The sequence below is a fragment of the Tyto alba genome, unplaced genomic scaffold (assembly GCF_018691265.1).
Source record: "Tyto alba isolate M040663 unplaced genomic scaffold, T.alba_DEE_v4.0 Super-Scaffold_38, whole genome shotgun sequence".
Lineage (NCBI taxonomy): Eukaryota > Metazoa > Chordata > Aves > Strigiformes > Tytonidae > Tyto > Tyto alba.
The window spans coordinates 25,666,083-25,688,775 of record NW_024881313.1 but is presented as its reverse complement, the minus strand read 5'-3'; the positions used below and the strand labels follow the sequence as shown (position 1 = coordinate 25,688,775).

Sequence of the window (22,693 nt, the reverse complement as noted above, 5' to 3'; positions counted from 1 at the left end):
CCAGACAGCTATTTCCACATGTACTGATAGGTGGAGAGGTGTAATTGTTGCTTCCCTGGATAAGACAGCACAGTCCTGCGGAATTCTTAATCACAGCGGAAAAATAAACTTGTTACAACATGAAGTCAATTTAGAAGATTTAGCTTACCTCATAAGATAAACTAGGCCCAAAAATATTTTTTGTATTACTGTGTGAAAAGAAGCTGTAGATGAAACTAGATTATAAGGTAATTCTTCTGTAGTGTGGAATAGTTTTGAAGCAGTGTTAACCTTGTGCACCTATCCTAAGTGAAAACACCACTGAAATCCCTAAGCTGAAAAGGGTCTTGAAAATAGGGGATGCCTGATTTCAGATGGTGCTTGTTAAAATTCACAATCTTTTCCCTTTTTTAACTAAAAAGAGAATGCTTTTAAGGGAAGGACATTGCTATTCTGAGTCATTCTGGCCTACTAAAATTTACTAATTTAAGAGAAAGGTTCCCTCTTTTTTTTTTTATTATTAACTTCAAGGCTATTTGAAAAATTTCCAGTACAGATCACGATTTCTGCCAGGAAGCAGACTTAACTTAGCCAAGCTGCGATTTTGTACTTTGTCCCAGCTTGAAAGTTCATACCTGGATCTAAGAGGTACAGTTGTAAACTCATGAGACTCTTGAGAATATCTGATCAGAATGGTTTACCCGATATTTTTGTCTAGATACAGTCCATAAATTTTGACTAGAATTAAAGACCCTTGTAATAAGTAAATATTGCAATCAATCAAGATAAAAAAAAAAAAAAAAAAAGAAAAATTAGTGTGTAGATTCTTTTTTTTTTAAAAAAAATTGGGATGAAAAGGTGAGAAGAGATTCTGTCACTGGGAGTGACACCAGAAATTGTGCGTGGCAGCGTGCCCTGACCGTCACTCGCCCACGGACTACTACCTGCTCCCCCGCTCCGGGAGACACGCAGGCAACAAGGCTCACGGGCACTTGCGAAAATACTGACAGTTCCCCGATATCTGCGAAAACCTCATGGAAGTGTTTTTTCTTTTCCTGTTAGCTCTCCGAGCAAGGAAAAAATCCAACCAACCAAAAAGAAATAGCGGAGCTTTTTATCTCAACCGTCTGCTTTATGCCTTTGCTTCCCACCCGCCTCTCGGTTTTCAGGCGCACTTACAAAACTCGGCTCTAACCGTTGCCGCCCTGCTCGGGCGTGCGACTGCCGTGGGCCGTGTCGCGGCGCCCCTGTGGGCCGTGTCGCTGCCGCCGGCCTGAGACGGGAGGCCCCCGCCCCGCTAGAGCGCTGCTCGGCCGCTCCCCGCCAGGGCAGCCGGGAGACGGCTCACCCCTCCCCGCAGCAACGCCGGCCGTGGGGCCGCCGAACCGCTCGGCTCCACGCGTGGGGGAGCCGGGGGGGCTGCGCCAGACGCGACGGGCAGGCGGGAGGCGCCCGCCAGCAGCTCCCTGCCACGCCTTCATCCCGCCCCCCGGGAGTCCCGGCCCCGCCCCCTCGGGCACCGAACGCGGGAGTGGCAGCTGTCTCTCCCCTCCAGCCACAGCTTCGCGCCTGCGCCGTAAATCCCCCGTGGAGCCGGTCCGGGCCGCTCTTGCCTCTGCGCGCCTGCGCAGCAGGTCCCAGGCGAGGGGGCGGGGCTGGGCGCTGCGGAGGGTGACGTCACCCTCCCCGCCCTGCCGGCCGTTGCCGCCTCTGCCCGGCGAGGGGGGGGGCCGGGACTCGCCGGCTGCAGGCGCCGCCATGGCTGCCATATTGGGGAGGAAGTGAGAGCGGGAGGCGGCGGCGGCGGCCAGGAAGGAGCCCTTCCCTTTTCTCTTCTGCTTGGGCGGACGCAGGCTTCCCGGCAGCGGCGGCGACGGCGGCTTGCGGGACCCCCGGAGCGGGCGGTGTAGAGGCAACAGCGGGTGGCGGCGGAGCTGAGCGCTCCGGAGGTGGCGTTGGCCTAAGATGGCGGACCCGGCGGAGTGTAACATCAAAGTGATGTGTCGCTTCAGGCCCCTCAACGAGTCCGAAGTGACCCGCGGCGACAAGTACATCGCCAAGTTTCAGGGCGAAGACACTGTCGTCATCGCGGTGAGGGGCCGCCCCGGACGGGGAAGGCGTGGGAAGCGCCGGGGGGGGGGGGGGGGGGTATCAGGGGTCGGCGGGGTCAAATACCGCGGGGATGGGCGCGGTGTGAGGGGAGAGGGTAGGGCTGAGGCGCTCGGGAGCGCCCACGGGTAGGGACGCCTCGGGAAAGGGGGTGGCGTTTTTGGGATGGAGGGGGGAAGGGGAGGAGGGCAGGCAGGGCTGCTGTGGACGGGGCCGGCTAGTTTGAATGTGGGCATGGTCGGGCAGAGAGCAGGGAGCTGGTGGGAACAGAGGACCCCGAGCATTGGGCGTTGGGTTGTAGGGACACGTCGGTGGTAGCGGGTCAGGAAACCTCTGACAAAGGCTTTAGCGAAAGGCTTGCGACTTCGGGCGTAGCGTGAGGTTTCCTGGACGAGCCCGAGCCACAGGGCACGCTTCAGTGTGTCCACGGAAAACGCGTGAATGACGAGGTGGAGAATAGCTGGCGAGTCCTGCACTGTGTCTCCCGGCTAGGCTGTCCTTGTTTTGGGCGACCGTGATGAGTTTGACCGCTAAGTACGTGCTAAAAATGCATGCATTGGAGCTACCGTCGAAGTAATTGTCTGTAGAGAGTTTTTTGGGATGAAAATGCAGAACAGCAGTTCAGGCTTCAGTTCATTGGTGCTTGTGATCTGTAAATCAATCTTCGCCTAATAACTTTTAAAATCAGCATAAACAGACCATTTGGCTTATTACATGTTTGGAAATTAATTTTAACTGACGTCACCTTGCAAAGTACAAGGCCTGTTGTAAAACAACCTGGATGTTACAGGGGAAAAGATAATATTTTCTTTTTTGCTCAGTGTGTCATATTTAGCTACAAAGTAGAACTGGAATATAAAATTAACATGCAGTAGTTTATTGGCTGGTATTGTACAAACACATTTCATTGCCAATGTTTACTTAATTTTTCTAACTTTTGATTTGTGTTTTCATATAAATACTTATCTCTCTAGAGACAGTGCTGGTCCTCCATTGCTGAAAGTAACTTAGATGTAACTTGTTACCTGTCTTCAAATTTTTTTTCTTCTATTCTGTTTCTTGAGGTCACCAATAATAGCTTTTCACACAGTATCTGAAGTTAAAGGAGGTGATTTAATAAAATAACTTTTAAAAGTATGACTTACTGGTGCTCTATGTTAATATTGAACTGAATTTGTCAATAAGATACGGAATTTCATGAGTCTGGAGGTGCAAGAACGGTAGCATGCTTGTGAAATGAGGTAATTTGGTTTTATTTCAGCTGGCACGTTAGTATCTTGGAGTACATCTCTTCTTCCTGAGGTTGTACAGGTAAATTCCTCAGAGTAAGGAACCAAGCCTGGAAAATTGAACTAGAACAAATTATCTCATTTCCATCAGTGAACACCCATTCATTGTGACACTGTATTCTGTTTAAAATCTACAATTATGTTTAGAAACCTTGATGATTTCTGACTTATAAATAAATTTTCCACATATTCTTTCAGTAGTCTCAAAGAGAACAGAAAACTTACACAGTTTAAGTACTCTTTTAAGTATGCTTTAAAAATACCTAAATTGGAAATCAGGCTGAAGTGGTACTGTATCTGAGTACAACAGTCTGATGGCATGCTCCTGAGGGATCATGTGGGCTTTCTGTTCAGGGTTAATATTTAGTGTTACAACTTCACTTTGTTTTCTACGTTGATAAAAATTACAACAAAGAAAATCCTTCAGTGGTCCTAGGTCCAGGATTTGCTGTATCTGACTTTTGGAAAAATGCCCCCCAAAATTATTAGATTGAGTAGCAGTGATAGTATTTGAGTTCTGTTTCACAAAATCTTAATAAAGGATTATTATTCTGTGATTTTTGTTTTTATAATGATGGATGTATGACACGATAGATGTTCTCAAACTTATGGCTTGGTTCTCTAAAACTGTGTGGGGTTTTTTTTGTGTGTTTTTGTTTGTTTGTTTGTTTGTTTTTTTAAACAAGCTGACTGAGTTTTTACAAAGTTATGAACCTTCCAACTTGAGGCTGTGGCCAGTCACCTTTTGTGTTTGTGTTGTAGAACTGCCCTGGGGAGGATAGTAACAGAAAAAGGTTTTATGAAACAGTTTCTAAAAACATCCTAGCTAAGCTGTATGTTTGGTTACTTTCAGCAGTTTGATTTCTTTCTTTATTGCTACCTCATACCAACTGCCTGTTGAACAGTAACTGAGCCACTTTTTTTTTTTTTATTTATTATATATATATAGCTGCTTTCCTTGGCTGCCTGAAGGACTTGCACCTTCTGTGTGTGCCTGGGTCTGTGCTGAAACTGTGAAGGCTTCTTTAATAATACTTGGGAGTTGCCTGTAATGGTAGATAGGAGGTGAAAACTAGGGAACGGTGGAAGCAGAGCTTATACCAGGCTGCAGACTTGACTCCTCTGTGGAGGAGGGTGGGGAGGGAAATCGGTGACTATAACCAAACCCTCCTCCTTGACACCCCTGTCATCTCGGAGCTATCTATCCTCCCTTCTCTTCCTAGCCTCTATGTAATTACTGACATGGTTGTCTTTCTGGACAAGTGAGTTGTTTTGATTTGAGTTAGATAAAATACTTGTTCTGGTTGCAGCTAGTGTGTAACAGCAGTTTGAGGGGACATACGGTGTTGGTCTGTTTTGAAGAGCAGACTTAGAAAAAGTATTGTCTGTCCAAAGGATGAAACTTCAACTAGTAAAGAGCTTTCAAATTATTAAATGTGGCTTCTTTATATTTTTAATATTTTATTAAACACCTTTTTTTCTAATGACTCTTCCTTTTACTTAAATGTAAGGAATTTGTTAAAACACATAGTAGGTTGACTTGTTATGAACATATGGCTTTTATGTTAAACATCATAAATATACCTCTATACAAAAATTGATAGCAGTTTGCTGATGGATTTCAGGCTTTTGAGTAAGATTGAAGCAAGGAGGAATAGCAAGCTTGTAATATGTATGATTGTCCTTTCTTTTGCAAATGGAAAACTGCTTGCAACTGAGTAGCTTTATAGTTCTACATACCTGTACTTCTTTTTAAAAAACATTTCTATGCCTAGTCTTGCTCATCTTAAAATTGTCCAAAAGATAAGATAGATTACAGGATTCAGTGACACTCGAGTGTATTGGAGAGAAGCCTAAACTGAAAACACCATATCAAATGACTGAAGTGGTGAGGGATTATGGGCAATCACACAAATGGGCAGTATCCCTCTGTTGTCCAAATGTTTCTAGTAATGGTAATAGCATATTCCTTATTTCTGTGGGTTTTGAGAAAGAATCATGGCTACCTGTCTGTATTTTCATATTTGTTTAGAGTACTATTTTTTTGTAAGTAGGGTGTAACCCCTGTGATTCTGGAAAGAGCTTGAGACATTAGCTTTGTTTTTAATTACCTTTTAAACTAGTATTGGATAGTAAATGAGAGCAAGGCTAGGTTTAAGTTACATTAGAACCAGGTTAATGAAGATCACTTGCTATTACTGCAGCTTTTGGCAGCAGAATATTCAAAAGTAAAATGTAATTCATGTTTATTGCTGAAAGAAAGGCTGTACTAGACTGCATAAATGCAAGAAGCAAGGTGCATTTTTAAAATGACTTTTTTCTTTGTATTATTTGCCAATGTAAAGGAAAGCACTATTTAATTATGAGCACATGAATAAAAATTCTTCATGTCTACTGTGCAACTTTAAACATTAATTAGAAATTGCAATCTGTAGCTGAAACAATAGTAATCTTTCAGTGATGCTATTTTTTTTTTACTTAGTTCCATGAAATGGTGGATAATAGAGATGTTTTTCAGATGATACTGGTATGATTTAACAGAAAACAAATATTCTAGCTTGCAGAATATGTAAAGGGAGAGCTATACTCTAGCTGTTGTACCACTTAGAAACACCTCACTGATACTTGGTTTTTGTTCTGAAATTCAATGACAATTTTTATGCCAGTAGTGCTTGCTTTTTTCTTTAGAAGAAACTTTTTACCAAAGCATAGCTTGGCTGAAACTCTTGTTCCTAAATTCCTTTCTTTTTATGCTCAAAATTGAGTTTCTAGTCACAATATTTTAAAATAATTACATGTTTTAGTCCTTCTGTAGCAGTAAATAACTGCTGTATAAGTTGACACTTGAGTTGCAGCATTTGCACAGAAATAAGAAAAATAGGACAGAAAGGGCTGAGATCCACTAACTGTTCTGCATCAGCTACGGTTTTGTATGCATATTGCTGAGACAAAAAGAAAATCATTTTTCCTTCTAAAATAAAATACGAATTTGAAACAGTGCCTTTTCACTCATTCACAATGTTGGACTCCGTTAGGTGTGTCAAAGGAGCAATACCTTAGCTTAGTAATAGGAAGAACTGAGTCAGGGATTTTACATCATACTTAGAATTTTTTCACTGTAGGATTTTTCTTTTAACATATTTTGTGCTGATGGGAAGAGGGTTCTTTAATAAAGATGTAGAACTTAAAGGGAAAGTAAGCCCATTGCTTCAATCTCACACCAAGAATAAGCTAACCATAGCTGGGTATAACATTGTTTTAACAGTCCATTCCAGCAAAAAACAGTAAAGAGCATCTGTGTATGTTGTGGTAGATAAATCTACTACTGATTTTTCAAGAAAATTTTCACCGCTGACTTTGCTTTTGATACTATTGCATAAAAAATAAGGTGAAGTCAGGTAAAAATAACTAATTCTGTAGTTTATGGGAAGTTACAATGGTAAAAACTTTAAAATAATTATTTCTATGGAGATAACCTTAAGTATTTTGCAGACTTTTGGGGTACGATTTCAGTCTAGTTGTGATCACGGATTTTTGAGTAGTCCTCAGTGAAGGTACTGAGAAAAACTAACTTTTCTGAAGAAACTTATGCATGCTCCAAATCTTGTATAATTTAGATGGGTTGAGCATCCATTTATATAAGGATAACAGGTAACTAGTCTTCAAGTTAACTGAAGAACTGTGTACTTGAATGAGAACCCTTTATTAATATTCAGTTTAACTACTGCCAAATGATGTTGACAGATGTAGTTTTTTGAGGGCTGTGAGAGTGCTTGTAAAGTTGTTGCTGTGGGACCACATCCCTTCAGTACAAGCAACTACGGGATCTGAAATTTTCTTGTAGTTGACTACTGACAGAACAAATGCTAGGCAAGGAGTGAATGTAAATGTTGAAATCTCTGTATTTGGAGAGAGCAAATCAGAAGGTATGCTTGTTTGCTTGATATTTTATGTGTTGCTTATAGGTCATATGTGTAAATTTTTATTAGGATTTGAGCAACACTTTCTGAAAATTTCTGGAGTATGTCAAAACAGCATCATGGTAGTGACACTGCTACTACCACTGTTATGGACACCATATGGTAAAGTTGCTTGGACCTTTTGTGTTTTCAGTTCATCCTAATATCTGATTGTTTACTACTTGGGGAAGAAAAGGCATCTGGTATAGAAAAAATATCTGACACTTTAATCTTTCTTGATTAATCTCTTAAAGGTAATGAGGAGGCTTTCTAGGGCAGAGTAATCTGTGTAATACTGTTTTAGCTTTGTTTACAGCACAAAGTAGACTGTAAAGAGAAGTGATAAGACATAGCATTGCACTTGTCGAAGATGTGAAATCATACTGAGTGGGAGTAACTTGTATTCTTAAAACATAATTATACTGGAATCTGCTTGGCTAAATCTGCTTGATTAGATATTTAATCAGTGATGATGGAGCAGAGACATGCTTATAATGTGGGTTTTCATAGGTGTGATAAAGATACTGTGAACTGAGAGGGGAGGGCAATATGTAACTGGATTTTTGAGTGCTTTGAAGTTATATTGTGGCTTCATCTAGGAAGATATAATACTGAAGACATGTAAACAAATATTCCGCTTTCCACCTGCAAGGTATGGGGAAGTGACAAGTGGTGTAAACAGGACCTCTGGTGAGCATTCTTTTGTCCAGAATTATTAAATTTTGTGGGTATGTTAGTACCAGTTGTTAACTTGAGTGAAATTGGAATTTGTCATGTGTCTAGCAGTCTTCACTGTATAAATAAACAAGATCAATTAAAGGCATTACTGCCTGAGTGATGTCCTTGCAGCTTGGCTTTCTGTTCTTATTAGGCCATGACACTCATCATATACGCTATTCTTTATATTAACATTTTGTAAAACAAAAGAGACTCTAATTTGGCTCAGTTCTCTTATGAAGGCATTTAAATGACAATTGGAGTGTAGATAGTCTAAAAGTATTCTGTGTCTATGGATTACTCTCAAATTAATAAACATAATTTTCCTTTAGCACAGATACAGTTCAATTGAGTCAACCTCTGTTTGGCAGAAGAATTAAAAAAAAAACCAAACCCCTCTAAATGCTGTTTAAAAATTTAGAGAAGGGAAGCTTTTTCACAATCTGCTGCAAATATCTGTAGATTGCAGGATGACTGCAAACTAGTGCAGTGCTGTTGGCAAACTTGCTGAGGGTGCACTCAGTCCCACTGTCCATGTCACCAACAAAGTTGTTAAACAACACTGCTGTCCTAACACCAACCGCTGAGGAACGCCATTCATCACTGCTCTCCACTTGGACACTGAGCCGTTGACCACAACTCTTTGAGTGCAACTGTCCAGCCAATCCCTTGTCAACCGAGTGGTCCATCCATCAGATTCATGTCTCTTTGAGAATAGGATGTGATGCAGAACAGTGTTCTGTAGTATATTTTGTAGTGTTATATATATGTATGTCTGTAGTTATATATAAATATACAATAATGTATGTGTATACATTCAAACATATTAATACTATGCAAAATAATGTTTGCATTTTTAATGCACTTTCTGTTCTCATAGTTGTCATGCTCTATTGGGAACAGCAAAGATCAGATAAGTTGGGATCTGTGAGAAAGAGTATTGTTAACAGTTGCTGCATAGACTGTCAGAAGATTGGACTTTCCCTAATCTTTCTAAAATCAATGTAATTGGAATAATTGTCATCTATATATCTGCTGGAGCAATAATTTGGAGGATTGTTTAAATCTTACAAGTAGAAACACACAAATTGCTAATGCTGCACAGATTGCTTACAGTGACGTCTGACACTATTGCTTTTGTCACTATATTTTGTAGTGGTAAATATCCTCCAAGATGGTATTATTTCAGTGCATATGAAGATGCATTATTTGTATATATATATGAAAAATACATATATAAATACATGTGTATATAACTATGCATTATTTGATTAATGTTTTGTCATGTAGATGACTTGCAGTGTGTAGTGTAGCAGATTTGATATTTGTGAAGTCAGAGTTTTCTTGAAACTACTAGTGAGAAAATGTGTAGCTAGTGTTACGTTTTCTACAGTGACTTACCTTTTTGTGTAATGTATTCTCAGTCTTAATTTTCTTCCCTCCGGGTTACTTGAACTTGTTGGTTGTTTGTCTTCTGGTGTATGTAATGGCCTCAATTGTAGCCATAGAACATAGGAATTTGAGGTGTATTTGAAGCTAAAATGAGTAATCAAGGCTTGCGATTTTCCTGCTGTGAAACAAGCATTCTGACAAACTTCAGCACCTTAGGGATAGTTTCTGACTACTGAGTCTTGTGGTTTCTTGAGTGTATTTACACAGAGAATGCTGTAATTATTTTTTCCAAGAGGAAGCCTATCCACCTGAATTCAAGCCCTCTCAGCAGATAGAGATGTGTTGAATCTAAAAAGCTTTGTTTGGTGTTACGGTAGATGTTATTAAAAGACAAAGGGAAGGTCAGCCTGGGGAAGGGAATGTGGTGGGTGGGTGAAGGTTGGAAGCTATACTTGTTTGTTTGCCAGGGAGGCAGTTCCAGAATATCCTCAGGGGAGGATGCTAATGAATTAAATTTAGGCAAAATGGAGCACTTGACAGTTGCAGTGAGTTTAGCAATAGTAACTGGCCTAGGTTCCCTTGTAAACATTGCCTACCTACTTGGCTACCTACTAAATCAAGCTCTGAAAATGCTACAAAAATTTGAACTTCCCAAGATGAGCATAACAGTTCATGCACCGATGAATTGTCAGCTGCTTAGAGCTGCATTATGAAAATCTCTCATTTAAAACAAAACAAAAATCCAACATTCCTTTCAAAAAGCTTTGTTGGAGCCTCATCTTGTGTCTTCCAAAATGAGTCTTCTGCAAAAGGTTCCCTTCCTTCAAAGTGGCCTTTTCCTTCTGCTTATGGAGCCTTATTTTAAGGATATAATGTATAGGGAAATAGTTATTGTTCTGACTGTAGGTGATCTGATTGTTTTTTTTTGGTTTAAGGTTTTCAGCAAATATTACAAAGATATATATATTCTGTGTGATATGGTATAAGCTGTCTGTAATAATTTGGGTTTACCAGAGTAAACCCACAACCAGAGTAGAAGAGAAAAAGGGGTTTTCAGGTGTACAGACTAGGCATTGGCTTGCCTTGTAAATCATGTATATTTAGGTCATGTGGCAGAGTAGTTTTGGAGAATTATTTAGATTGCACTTTGAAGCCAAATATGTTTAGTTCAAGGCCTTACTTATTGGCAAGCATGTGAAGATTCAGGCGACACTATATAAGCTGGTTGCTTCATTACAGTCTTAAAAAACTCCAGAAGATTGGGCTGAGACAGTATAGACTGCTCCTAAACTACATGAACAAACACCTTCCAGATCTACTTCCAGTATCCGGTTTCTTATTAGCTCTTCTGTGTCTTTTTTTTTTTTTTTCTCTAGTCCAAGCCGTATATATTTGACCGTGTATTCCAGTCAAACACATCACAGGAACAAGTATACAATGACTGTGCTAAGAAGATTGTCAAAGGTAAGGTGGAACAGCAACTTTAACCATAAGGAAATGTCTCATATTTTTGTGGGTTTTAGTCTGGAAAACTGATACTTCTATTGCTCCCTTTTACCTTCTGAATGTTTAATAAGAGCCAGCATAGATTATAGCAGTATAAAGTCATCCTGTAGTTGAGCTGATAAATTATGTCCATGTTTAACCTGCTGTTTCAGTCGACTGCAACATTTGAAAACATTTGCCTGTCACGTTTTGGTTTTCTTGCAGTTCTTTGCAAAAGATTATTTAAAGGAATTTTTCAGAAATCAATCAAAATAACTCTTATTATTTGGTTTGGGTTCAACACCACACACACACACATACCCCTCCCCCAATTTATTGGTGAAAACATCCTACGTTAGTTTGTTTGGAGGAATATAAGAAGAAAGGAAGCTTGTGAAATCATGTGTATGCTATAGATCTTTTTGAGGCTTGACTATTTAATACAAAGTTTAAGGAGTCTGTTTTTTGAATGTGATTTTTAGCTTCACAATTAAAAGATTAAATGTGAGTTACCACTGTGCATATCAGGGTGTACACTTTCTCCAAACTTGAAATTGTCAGAATCGTCCTAATAACTTCAGAAGATCAAGTCTTATCACAAAGGTTATACCACAGTATGTTGTTATAGTAAGCAATTAGCTAGTTTCCTAATTGATTAATTTTAGTATTAAGTTCTAATTGAAACAACTTTAACAAATACTTGTCAGAAACCCCTGAAATATCAACTATTAGTGACGAGAAGGTTGGGTAATCACAGGATTTTTTTGATCATTAGAAAAGTGAATTGGTGTGGAAAATCAATGCTGCCACAGATATTTATCTTTTTAATGATTTAAATAGTAATCGGGATTAGATCAGAAGTTTTCTCCTTAAAAAATTGAATTAAGTAAGAATTGTAATGCTGCCCACTTCCTCCCTCTAAAACTGTGATCTCTGTGTGGCATTTCTAGGCTGTGCTATATTAGGTTGCAAAGGAGCTCTAGTGGTTGTACAAATGTATTATGAGTATGATGGGGTGGCAAAGATTTCCCCACTTGGAGCATCCCATGCTTGTTTTTGGAAAATAAAAGTTTGCTTGCAGGATGTCATTCTAACTGATTTGTAAACAGTTCAACCTGCTGGCCCCTTACCCCTCAATTTAAAGCTTTGGGTTGGTTTAATTGTAATTTGAAATAGAAGCTTATCACCAAAGAGTAAGATGCTTGAAACTTACGCCATAGCCCCTTCTTTTCACAACTGGACAACTAAACCTTCCTGAAGTAAGAAAATATAGCTTTCTTGTGTATGTTTTTTTTTCTGAGTTACTGAAAACTATCTGTTCAACCTAGCCAGTTGCATGGATTTCCTTCTTGTTCCTGACTGAAGTCCTGATTTTTCACGTTGAAGGAACAGATGCTTCTAATACAGTAAAGTTCTGAAACACAGTTGATGATGTCTTAATCCATTAAAAAGGATGAGGAGGAACACACTCTTTCCCCCCAACTCTAGCACAGATTTCTCAAGCACTGATTTAACTTGCTGAACATTTCAAGAATTGCCTGCTTACATTCTATTTCATTTGACTTTCCTTTAGAAGAAGGAATTGAATCCTAATGAAAATACTCTTTCCCTTTAGATGTACTTGAGGGATACAATGGTACAATATTTGCTTATGGGCAAACATCATCTGGAAAGACACACACAATGGAAGTAAGAAATCTTAAAATTATTTTCCTCTAAATGTCCCTGTCATTTCCTTCATCACAGTAGTCTTATGTTTCTAGAAATAAGGTATCTGTTTGTTTTCATCTTGCAATTTTAATTTTCTTTCCATTGCAACATTTTGATACCTGAAATGTTTTTTTAGGACTGAAAATGGCAATTATTGTATTTTTTTTCAGCCCTCAGTAGCAGGATGAGAAACACAAGAATAATGTTAATGGTACATTTTCACTTTTATTAGTTTGGGAGATTTCTGAGGCCATTCTTTTCACTGCTCACAAATACTGGGCCTAACTGAATGGCTAAGACATTCCTTTATAGCTAAAATAAGTGCCTCATAACTGTCAGCATTTTAAAACTAATTTGTCTTTTAACTGTTTTGCCTCTGGATACTGTCTGTGATGTTGGATTCAGTATGAATGTTTCAATTTATTGGTTTTGGTTTGTTTGTTTTTTTTTTTTTCTTATAATAAGGGGAAGCTTCATGACCCGGATGGAATGGGTATTATTCCAAGAATAGTGCAAGATATTTTTAATTATATTTACTCTATGGATGAGAATCTTGAGTTTCATATTAAGGTAAACTTTTCTTCATTGTTACTTATTTTATCTGTATTAAAACTAGAAGTATCTATGGATAAATGAATGTTCTGTATCTGTTTCAAATGCCTGTAACTTGGGAAATCTAAATGTGAGTTACTTCTGAAGTAACTGACTCTTGTTAAAGAAGAATTACATTAATACTTGAATCTTGTTTCCATCAAACATTAATGGTAGCTATCCTGATAACCTATGGCAGTGCTGATAGTGCTTGAAGCTTTTGATCAAAATAGTTTCTTCTTAAAGGTGTATTTTAGTTCAACCTTAAGGACTTGAGCTAGATGTGGTATTATGTAGAAGGTCATGATGATCGTGCTGGATCCTTCTAATAAGTAAAGCATTTTTGCTTTCTGATGCTGTATCTTTATTTCCCTTCCCACTTCTAGGTGTCATATTTTGAAATATACTTGGATAAAATAAGGGACCTTTTGGATGGTAAGCCTTTTATTTATATTGAACATAGAAAATAAATTGTTCTGGAGAGAGATACAAAAAAAAAACCAAACCCAGAAACCTTGTCATGATACTAAGATAGGCTATGAGCATAATGCATGCTTATATATGATAAGGGTACATCAAAATGAGAAAGCATGGAGCTAATCTATATAATGTTACTACAGCTGCAGTAGTGGTTGTTTCATGTATATTAAGTTTTTATAAAGTGTTGCTGAGAAATAACACCTATGACTCAAACATGTTATACACAGTTCATTAATTTTGCAAAGAAATTGTATATACTTTAGCTTTAGAACTTCTCTTCCAGTTTCAAAGACCAATCTTTCTGTTCATGAGGACAAAAATAGAGTTCCCTATGTAAAGGTGAGTATCAGTCTGGTATGTTTTCATCTTTCATTCCTCTAGTGTACATCATTTACTTCAGGCTTGTTGGTGTTGTGCTTTTTTGCCTTTTTTTTTAAGGGTTGCACAGAGCGTTTTGTATGTAGTCCAGAAGAAGTTATGGATACAATAGATGAAGGGAAATCAAACCGACATGTAGCAGTTACAAGTAAGTATTGTCCTTTGTCTCCTTTTAGTGCTTTCTCGCTTTGCTTCTGGTATGCTTTAAAAAGTAGCGATGGCAAAAATAGTGAGCTAAATAATTCAAGTTTTTGAAAGGGTCTAGCATAAGCAGTTTCAGCATGTCTTTCAGAAACAAGTATTTCAATTCCTTTCTTGGTAGATGTTGTTACTTGGGCTTGGATTGAAGGGAGAAAGTGATCAGTGAGGAGCTCTGAATCATTGGAGTAAAAGGTGTAGTTCTGCACTAGGAATAGTAAAAATCCCAGTTTGTGGAATTTGTTTCAATTAACCTATGAATCTGTAAGCAAGGCGTTGTGACTCGTCTACAGTTTGGCCCATTCTATTTAATTTTCTAAGAAAAGCTGGTCAGAATATATATTCAGACATGCTGTAAATTTAAGCAGCATCCCAGTATCCCAAGCTTTTTGGCCCATGGCATGCAACTTGAGTTGCAAGGAGCCATGTCACAGGTCTCCAAATTCCTGCAAGAAGTACGATTAGGAAGTGACATAGGTTTTTTTTAAAAATAAAATAAAAAGACAAGGAAAGATGAGGTGCATGCAAAACAGTACTTCAGTTCTTAGCAACTGAAGTGACTGTCAGATATCTTTGAAGAGCCAGTTTGAGGGCGAGTTTCACAATCTTCCTGTGTCTAGTTCTTTATTTAGGACAAGAAAGAATATACAGTCATTAAGAAAATAAAATATTTTACTTCTCATTTCTTTGGTTAAGGATCAAAAAATTAAAAATATTATGTTCCTTTTAAGGAATGAATCAGTCCTGCACTTCCACTTTGTTCCTGGGTAGTAAGGTTCTGAATTGGGGACTGGAATAAGTAACAGAGAAGTAACAGAAATTTGGATGGAAGGATATTACTCTATGTTGAGCTGCTTCGGTGTCATCAATAAGCAGGTCCTTTTAGGCATGTGAGGGGTTTGAGGTTAAAAGGAAGAAGAAATAGGCAGATATTCTCATTCGTATTGCAGTCAGCTTAAATTTCGTTAATGAATTAAAATAATTCTTTAAAGTCAGTCTTTTTTACTGTGTGTTTCACAGCAGAGGAGGCAGTAGGTATTTAAACCAGAAAGGGGTGAGAGGTTATATGGCCATCTAGTTCAAACTTTCACAAAAGGATAAAATGTGATACATTGTAAATCTACCAAAAAAAAAAAAAAAGCTCTGATATTAGAAAGCAAATATGTAAATGTGTTTTCTGTTCTAATAGAGTAAATTAAATATGTGAAATCCATAGTTGACAGGCTATCAAATCTTGTCAGTGAGCTTGTCTTACTAATAGAAGGTCAAGAGAGACTGGATCTTCATTAATCAATTAGATGATACTATTAATTTTATTGTCACTGAGAGACTACTCTATACAGTTTCATTAGCTTTAGATGTGTTGCTTTGCTGTGGGAAGATATTGTTTTGTTAATTTTGTTGTACAAGTATTTTTGACAATTTATGTATTTTGGATTATAGATATGAATGAACACAGCTCCCGAAGTCATAGTATTTTTCTTATTAATGTAAAACAAGAGAATACTCAAACAGAACAGAAACTAAGTGGAAAACTTTACCTTGTGGACTTGGCAGGTAGTGAAAAGGTAATTCTAAATTACTGCTCTGAAAAACTCCAGTTATTCTTTATAATAAAATATTTTACATTAATATTGATCTGTTGTTATCTCTGTAGTGTTTTACTTTTGACTTTAAAAGGTGGTTTCTGAATCCTCCTACTCAGTGTTGGCTGTTAGATATATTCTTTAAGCTGATCTGCTTTTCTGCAGGGAGGGTTTGTAAATATGGAACAGGGTGGGGAAATAGGCTAGAGTTCAGTCTGGGCATCTGTGAGAGCAAAAAAGTTTACAGGGGTGTTGACTAGCCAGGTACTGGAATAAAAAGTTCTATGGATTTGGAATATCTGAATTTTCTTATGTAGTGATACCAAGCTTCTTAATTTGAAATATGGATTGACATTATTTAAAATGACAGCTTGCTTTCCTGCATCAGTGGCTTAAAGCAGGGAAGGAAATATGTACCGTTTTGCATATTCTATATCACTCCATATAGACTGTAATTAAGAACTGGGTTTTTGATGTGCTTTTTGTCTTTGCTTCTGGGTTTATCCCCATCTTTGTCTCCAGCTTTTTTTCAGTCCTTTCTACTTGTCTTTCCCATGTCATTGTTCTGTGACCCTATTGTTGTCTCTGATCCTGTGTTTATTCTGAAATTGTTTCTTGTTAATGGTCTTTTTTTCTTTTTTAATGCTTCCAGTTTCATTCTCATTAAAGTGAGAACAAAAATAAAGGACTGTGGTGCAGGTCTCTTCTCTGTAGTTTTATTCTTTTCACTGTTTATTTTATTCTTTTCACTGTTTATTTCAAACTTTGCTTTCATGCTTCTCCCAGTCTTTTTGAAATACATGAGGTTTTTCTGATGCCTTGTCTTGTATTGGTTTAAACATAGGCAAATAGAATTGCTTAGCTGTAGTCGTGATCACAACTTGGTGAGAAGAACAGTAAAGGGAGTGTTTTTAGAACTAGAAGTCAAATTTTGCCCTTAAGGCAGAAGAGCAAAGGTAAATAGAATGATGACGGTAGATTTTTTTTTTCACATTTCTACTGATACCTATTTAAGTTCCTAGAGCACTCATGTAGGTCAGATACAGCCTCTAAAATCTGTTCTCACAAATTCTTGCTAATATAGACTCTGCTATATCTTCCAGAGGCGGGTGGGAAGGGTTGTTGGTGGTGTGTGGTTTAGGTTGATTCATTTGGGTTTTGTTTGTTTTGTTATGGATGACCTCTGGACAAAGTATTCCTAACGCTTATTTCCTTTTACTTTAAGGAATTAAAACTTTTTGACCAATGTATATTAACTATACAATAGTTATTAACTATACATGTATCTTCTATGGAAATGCGTACTTTGCAGGGAAAATACTTCAGTTTAAAAAATCCGAAATGTCTTCAAACACTGAATTCTGAGTGAAAAATTGATGCTGAATTAGGGAAAGAGGAGGATTTTGCTTATTCTAATCCAGCTTTCTTACGAGTACCTCATAGATTAGGGGAGACTGACTTAAAAGTGGAAAAATTACTCAAGTCTTATATTAAATGTGGAAGGTGTTTTTTGAAGACGTGTTTAGTAATTTACTGAAATACTGTATAGGTTAGTAAAACTGGAGCAGAAGGTGCTGTGCTGGATGAGGCCAAGAACATCAACAAGTCTTTGTCTGCGCTTGGAAATGTAATCTCAGCTCTGGCTGAAAGTAGTGTAAGTGTTCTTTTGTATTTTTATACTTCAAGGTTAAAGGCTTGCATCCCTGAACATGGTATTATGCAGAAATTATTTACTGATCTCAGTGATATGCATGGAGTCTTTTAAACTAATCCAGTTGCATCAATGCATGCAGATGGTTCTTATTCTTGTACTATGGTGACACTGATGGTTAATAAAGTTATATTTAATGTTGAAGCACCTAAGCATCATAGTGAAAGTTTTCCTGTATTCTAGAAGTTACCAAACATAGAAGTACAATTTTACATCACACCATGTGTGTTCAGTCTTACGATTTATGAATTTAAGTAAAATTTAATGTCTTTCTAATGAAATTATACCTAGCAAAAGCATAGCTCTTGTTTCAACAAATTAAATAATGTATCTGAAAATCTGTGACGGACTCATTTAACCATTTTCTTGGTAGACTTATGTTCCGTATCGTGATAGCAAAATGACCAGAATTCTTCAAGATTCACTAGGGGGTAATTGCAGAACCACTATTGTTATTTGCTGTTCTCCATCTTCATACAATGAATCTGAAACTAAATCTACTCTTCTGTTTGGCCAAAGGTGAGTAAATGATTTAATATTTTGCTCTTACTTTGCTCAGAAATAGCTAAGTTACTCTTAAGATTCCTGAACCCAAATGATTAGAACATTTACTTTCTTTCTGTTATTCTTCAGTGCACATGTGGTTATGTGTTGTGGTCTAATTTATATAATATAAAAATTTTTAAACTGAGCAGGATCCTGAAGACTGTATTTCTAGGAGAACAGCATATAGTTTGGTTCAAAATATGGTTTAATGTATTGTCTTGGAGGGTAAGTAACACTTTTTTTTCCTAAAATGCGAGGAGGGAGAAAGTTCTCCCCTGTTAAGTTGGATCCTTTATTTGCTGGGAGAGCCTGTCCTCTGCCACCCCTTCTTTGATAGCATGCTAAATTACATCATCTGGTCTGTTTTTAGCATTACAGTAACATTTCAATCATAGAATACCGGGTTGGAAGAGACCTCAAGGGTCTTTTGGTCCAACCTTTCTTGGCAAAAGCATGGTCTAGACAAGATGGCCCTGTTCAGCTGAATCTTAAGTGTCAATGTTGGAGAATCCACCACTCTAAGGAGATTATTCTAGTGGCTGATTGTTCTCGTTGTAAAAAATTTTCCTCTTGTGTCCAATTGGAATCTCCCCAGGAGTAACTTGTACCCATTAGCCCTTGCCTTTTCCATGTGACTCCTTGTAAAAAGAACTATCCGTTTTCTTTGTAGCCACCCTTCAAATACTGAAACATGGTGAGAAGGTCTCCCCTAAGACTTCTCAAGGCTGAACAAATGTGGTTCTCTCAGCCTTTCCTCACGTGGTAGGCTTTCCAGTCCCTTGATCATCTTTGTGGCCCTTCTCTGGACCCTTTCCAGCCTGTCCACATTTTTTTTGTATAGCAGGGACTGAAACTGAACGCAATATTCCAGGTGTGGCCTGACAAGCACTGAGTGGAACAATGTTGTCTTTATCTCTGCTGGTGACGCTCTTGTTGATGCAACCCAACATCCTGTTGGTTTGCTTTGCCACAGCAGCACAGTGTTCACTGACATTGGGCTTGTTGTCCACCAGGAACCCCAGATCTCTTTCCAGAGGCCTGCTCTCCAGCCAGGTAGATCCCAGTTTGTGCTGCACTCCTGGATTATGTTTTCCCAGGTGCAAGACCTTACACCTGTTCTTGTTAGCCTACTCTTCCAGCCTATCCAGGTCTTCCTGCAGGGTGGCACTCCCTTCTGAAGTGTCCATTGCCCCACTCAATTTGGTATCCTCAGCAAACTTCATCAGATACACTTGATCCCATCATCCAGATCACTTATGAAGATACTAAACAACATTGGGCTCAATATAGATCCCTGGGGGACCCCACCTGTGACTGGTTGGCAGTTTGAAAAGGAGCTATTTTCCTACCACTCTCTGGGTGTGGTCTGGCAGCCAGTTCTCTACCCTTTGCACAGACCACTCGTCTAGACCATAACACATCAGTTTCTTGGAGAAGGCTGTGGGGAACCATATCAAAAGCTGTGGAGAAATCTGGGTAGACAATGTTCACTGCACATCAACTGAGCAGGTTACTTTGTTGTAGAAGGTGCTCAGGTTTGTCAAGCATGATTTGCTGGCTTTTCCCAATCACATGCTTCATTTGACTTGGGATAACCCACCACGTGGATTCATTCCATAACTTTCCCAGGGATTGAAGTAAGACTGATGGGCCTGTAATTTCCTGGACCCTTCTTGAGGCCTTCTTGTAGATGGGGGTGACATTAGCCTTCTTCCAGTCTTCTGGGATGTCCCCTGATCTGCACAACTTCTCAGAGATTATGGAGAGTGGCCTTGCAATGATGTCAGCCAGCTCTCATAAGACTCAGGTGGATAATGTCAGGGCCCATCAATCTGTAGGGGTCAAGCTCCTGTAACAGTTCACATACTAACTCTTCCTTCATTGATGTTGGGTCTGTGTTTGCGTCGACATGGATTTTTGTTACCAGGGCCTGGGACCCCACAATGCTGGTAAAGACAGAGCTGAAGAAATTGTTGAGAACCTCTGCCTTTTCAGCATTGTTGGTGACTAATTCACCTCTCCTGTTTAACAGTGGGCCAGTATTTTTCTTCTGTTTATGTACCGAAAGAACCCTTTCTTGCAGTTTTTGACATCTCTGGCTAATTTCAATTCAAGCCAAGGTTTTGCTTTTCTAGCTGCATCTCTACGCACCCTGGCAATGCCCTTGTTCTCAGTGGTTATTCATCTGTTTGGAGTTAATGCTTCTAAATGCCTGTGTCATTTGTAATTGAATTTTTAAGTACCCATTTAGAATTTGGTATTTTGTTAAGTATCTCTTCTTTGCCACTTTGTTGTTAATGCTTCATCATAATACTCCAGTTCCTGACCACTAGATTTAATCACTTCATTTACTGGAGCACATTATGAAAGCTGTCAGCGTTTTACTTGGTTCATCTGGTCTTCTATGTTAGCATACCTCTTCCACTTCAGTTCAACAAGATAATTTTCTACTGGCCTTTTCAGAGAAGTTTTTTATTATGGAAAGTACACTAGATGACTTCAGAACTTCCTAAAAATCTGGTAGAATATGGGTAGCTAGTAGGTGTGGAGTAATGACTGCATTTCACAACAGTGGAGTTTTTGTCTCCTTTTAGAATCCAAGAGGTCTTTTTCTTTCCTTTTAGTATTTCTTGAATGAACTGTTGGGAAACGTTTTTCAGCTGTAGCTCTGTAGTTTCACTGCTTCGTGCTCTTGACTGCTTCGGGAGTTAATAGAGTATGCTTCCATCTCAGTCACTATAGTTAGTCTGGTATATTAATTCAACCTTCTAGGGATGTTAAATTCATGCTGAGACCCTCAGGTGTAGTAGCTGGAGGCTAGATAAATATCATGTAACTCAGTAGGAAATCATGTGTCTCTTGGTAGTAATCAGTCCCAATAAGATTTTGGAGAAAGACACTTACAAGAGTCATAATATGGGGAGGTGTGGAACTTCTAACTACCATTAAGCTTTTTTCCTGATTTGATCTTTGAGGGGTGAGTATTTGGTACTAGAAGACTATGTAGAAAAATTACTGAGGTGAGGTATAGCAGTAAAGTAAAAACTATATGTTAACATAATGAAGACATATTATTAGTGCCGGTAGTTTCATCTCCAAAGTTAATGTTTTAATGTGAGATTTGCCTGACTGAATGTGAACAATCGTAACTGACCTTTATAGCTTGTACACCTTTTTGGTTAATGGAGATCTAGTAACTGGATTTTTAGGTTGAAATGAACTGTTTCTTAAATAAACTAGTTGGTTTACATGCTAAAAGAATTATGCTCTCCATTGGAGAAATGTTTGCTAGGTGTGGTGTATACTACCCTTTGTTTAAAGCTGTGAACTACTGTACTGACTCAGATTCTTTCAGGTGAAAGTATGCAAATGAATTTTTCCAACTCAACCAGCTCAAGATTTTTGAGCCTTCCCAAAGTCTGTTTTATTGCTTTGTCTGTTAGCAGCTGTATCAATCTAATGGAAAAAAAATAGTAAGTTGACAGGGAGTAGAAATAAGCTTTTGGAAGAGTGGGGAATGTTTACACTTTCACCAGTGATATGTAGAAATTTTATTTAATAGCCTTTAACTTCTTTCTTTAAAATGGAGTTTCAGATCTTTTTGGTCTTTCTATGTAGAGCAAAGACCATTAAGAACACAGTATGTGTCAATGTGGAGCTCACTGCAGAACAGTGGAAGAAAAAGTATGAGAAGGAAAAAGAGAAAAACAAGACTCTGCGTAACACCATACAGTGGCTAGAAAATGAACTTAACAGATGGCGGAATGGTGAGAAGCAATTATATTTTTGTTCTGCAAACTTTAGGCAAGACAACAGACACTAAAGTAGTTTTCAGGTTACCAAAAATGACTAAGAGCACTATTGAGGACAGTAGTAAGAATATTAAAGCTAAGATATGAGTTGACGTTACACCTTAATATTTTGCACTGGAACAACTTCTATTAATCACATAATGGCAAAGATGTCTGAAAGTTAGGTTCTTCAACAGTTGGTTTACTAGCAGAGCTAAAGTTGCATACATTGTAAAATTTTATTTTGGGGGAGAAAAAAAAATATATTAATGGTAAATGCAGAAACTGAATAAAATCACAGCAAAATCACCCAAACCCCAAAATTGCTGACAGTACAGAATGTGTGCCCATTTTTTCTTCCTGAATAATTCTTACTAATTGAAGTGTCTGGCCAAATGCAATTTATATATGAAGCCTTAAATTCAGGAAAGGAGGAACATAAGTCATACTTACAGAGGTATTCTGGAGTTTGGCAGCTATAGAAGATGATTTTGCAATCTTGTAGACAACTGCATTACATCCTGATGTAAATCTAAGAAAAATGGGGTCACTTAAATAAATTTAGTAGGATGTGGTTGTGGTTTTTTTTTTTTTTTTTTTTTTAATCTTTTATAGAGATGGTATGGGGCCACACCTGAAATGTTAATTATAGTTCTTCCAGAATATTGACACAAGGTACTGGAGTGTTAGAAAGAGCCCATACCTTCCAAGGACTGCATAAAATCTTTTGTAATACAACGCTAAGAAATTTAGTTTAGTTTACCAGAGAAGT

General features: G+C 38.3%; 1 protein-coding gene across 1 annotated transcript in view; it reads left to right on the top strand.

The window, feature by feature from the left end:
* Positions 1-1,684: 1,684 nt before the first annotated feature.
* Positions 1,685-22,693, top strand: part of KIF5B (kinesin family member 5B) — a 38,932-nt gene continuing 17,923 nt past the window's right edge. The window contains exons 1-11 of the mRNA XM_042801887.1: positions 1,685-2,070; positions 10,822-10,909; positions 12,546-12,619; positions 13,106-13,210; positions 13,618-13,666; positions 13,995-14,050; positions 14,150-14,237; positions 15,731-15,855; positions 17,423-17,527; positions 17,958-18,103; positions 21,749-21,897. Coding sequence (XP_042657821.1) covers positions 1,945-2,070; positions 10,822-10,909; positions 12,546-12,619; positions 13,106-13,210; positions 13,618-13,666; positions 13,995-14,050; positions 14,150-14,237; positions 15,731-15,855; positions 17,423-17,527; positions 17,958-18,103; positions 21,749-21,897 — 1,111 coding nt within the window. The 5' untranslated portion in view covers positions 1,685-1,944. The remainder of the gene's footprint in view (positions 2,071-10,821; positions 10,910-12,545; positions 12,620-13,105; positions 13,211-13,617; positions 13,667-13,994; positions 14,051-14,149; positions 14,238-15,730; positions 15,856-17,422; positions 17,528-17,957; positions 18,104-21,748; positions 21,898-22,693) is intronic.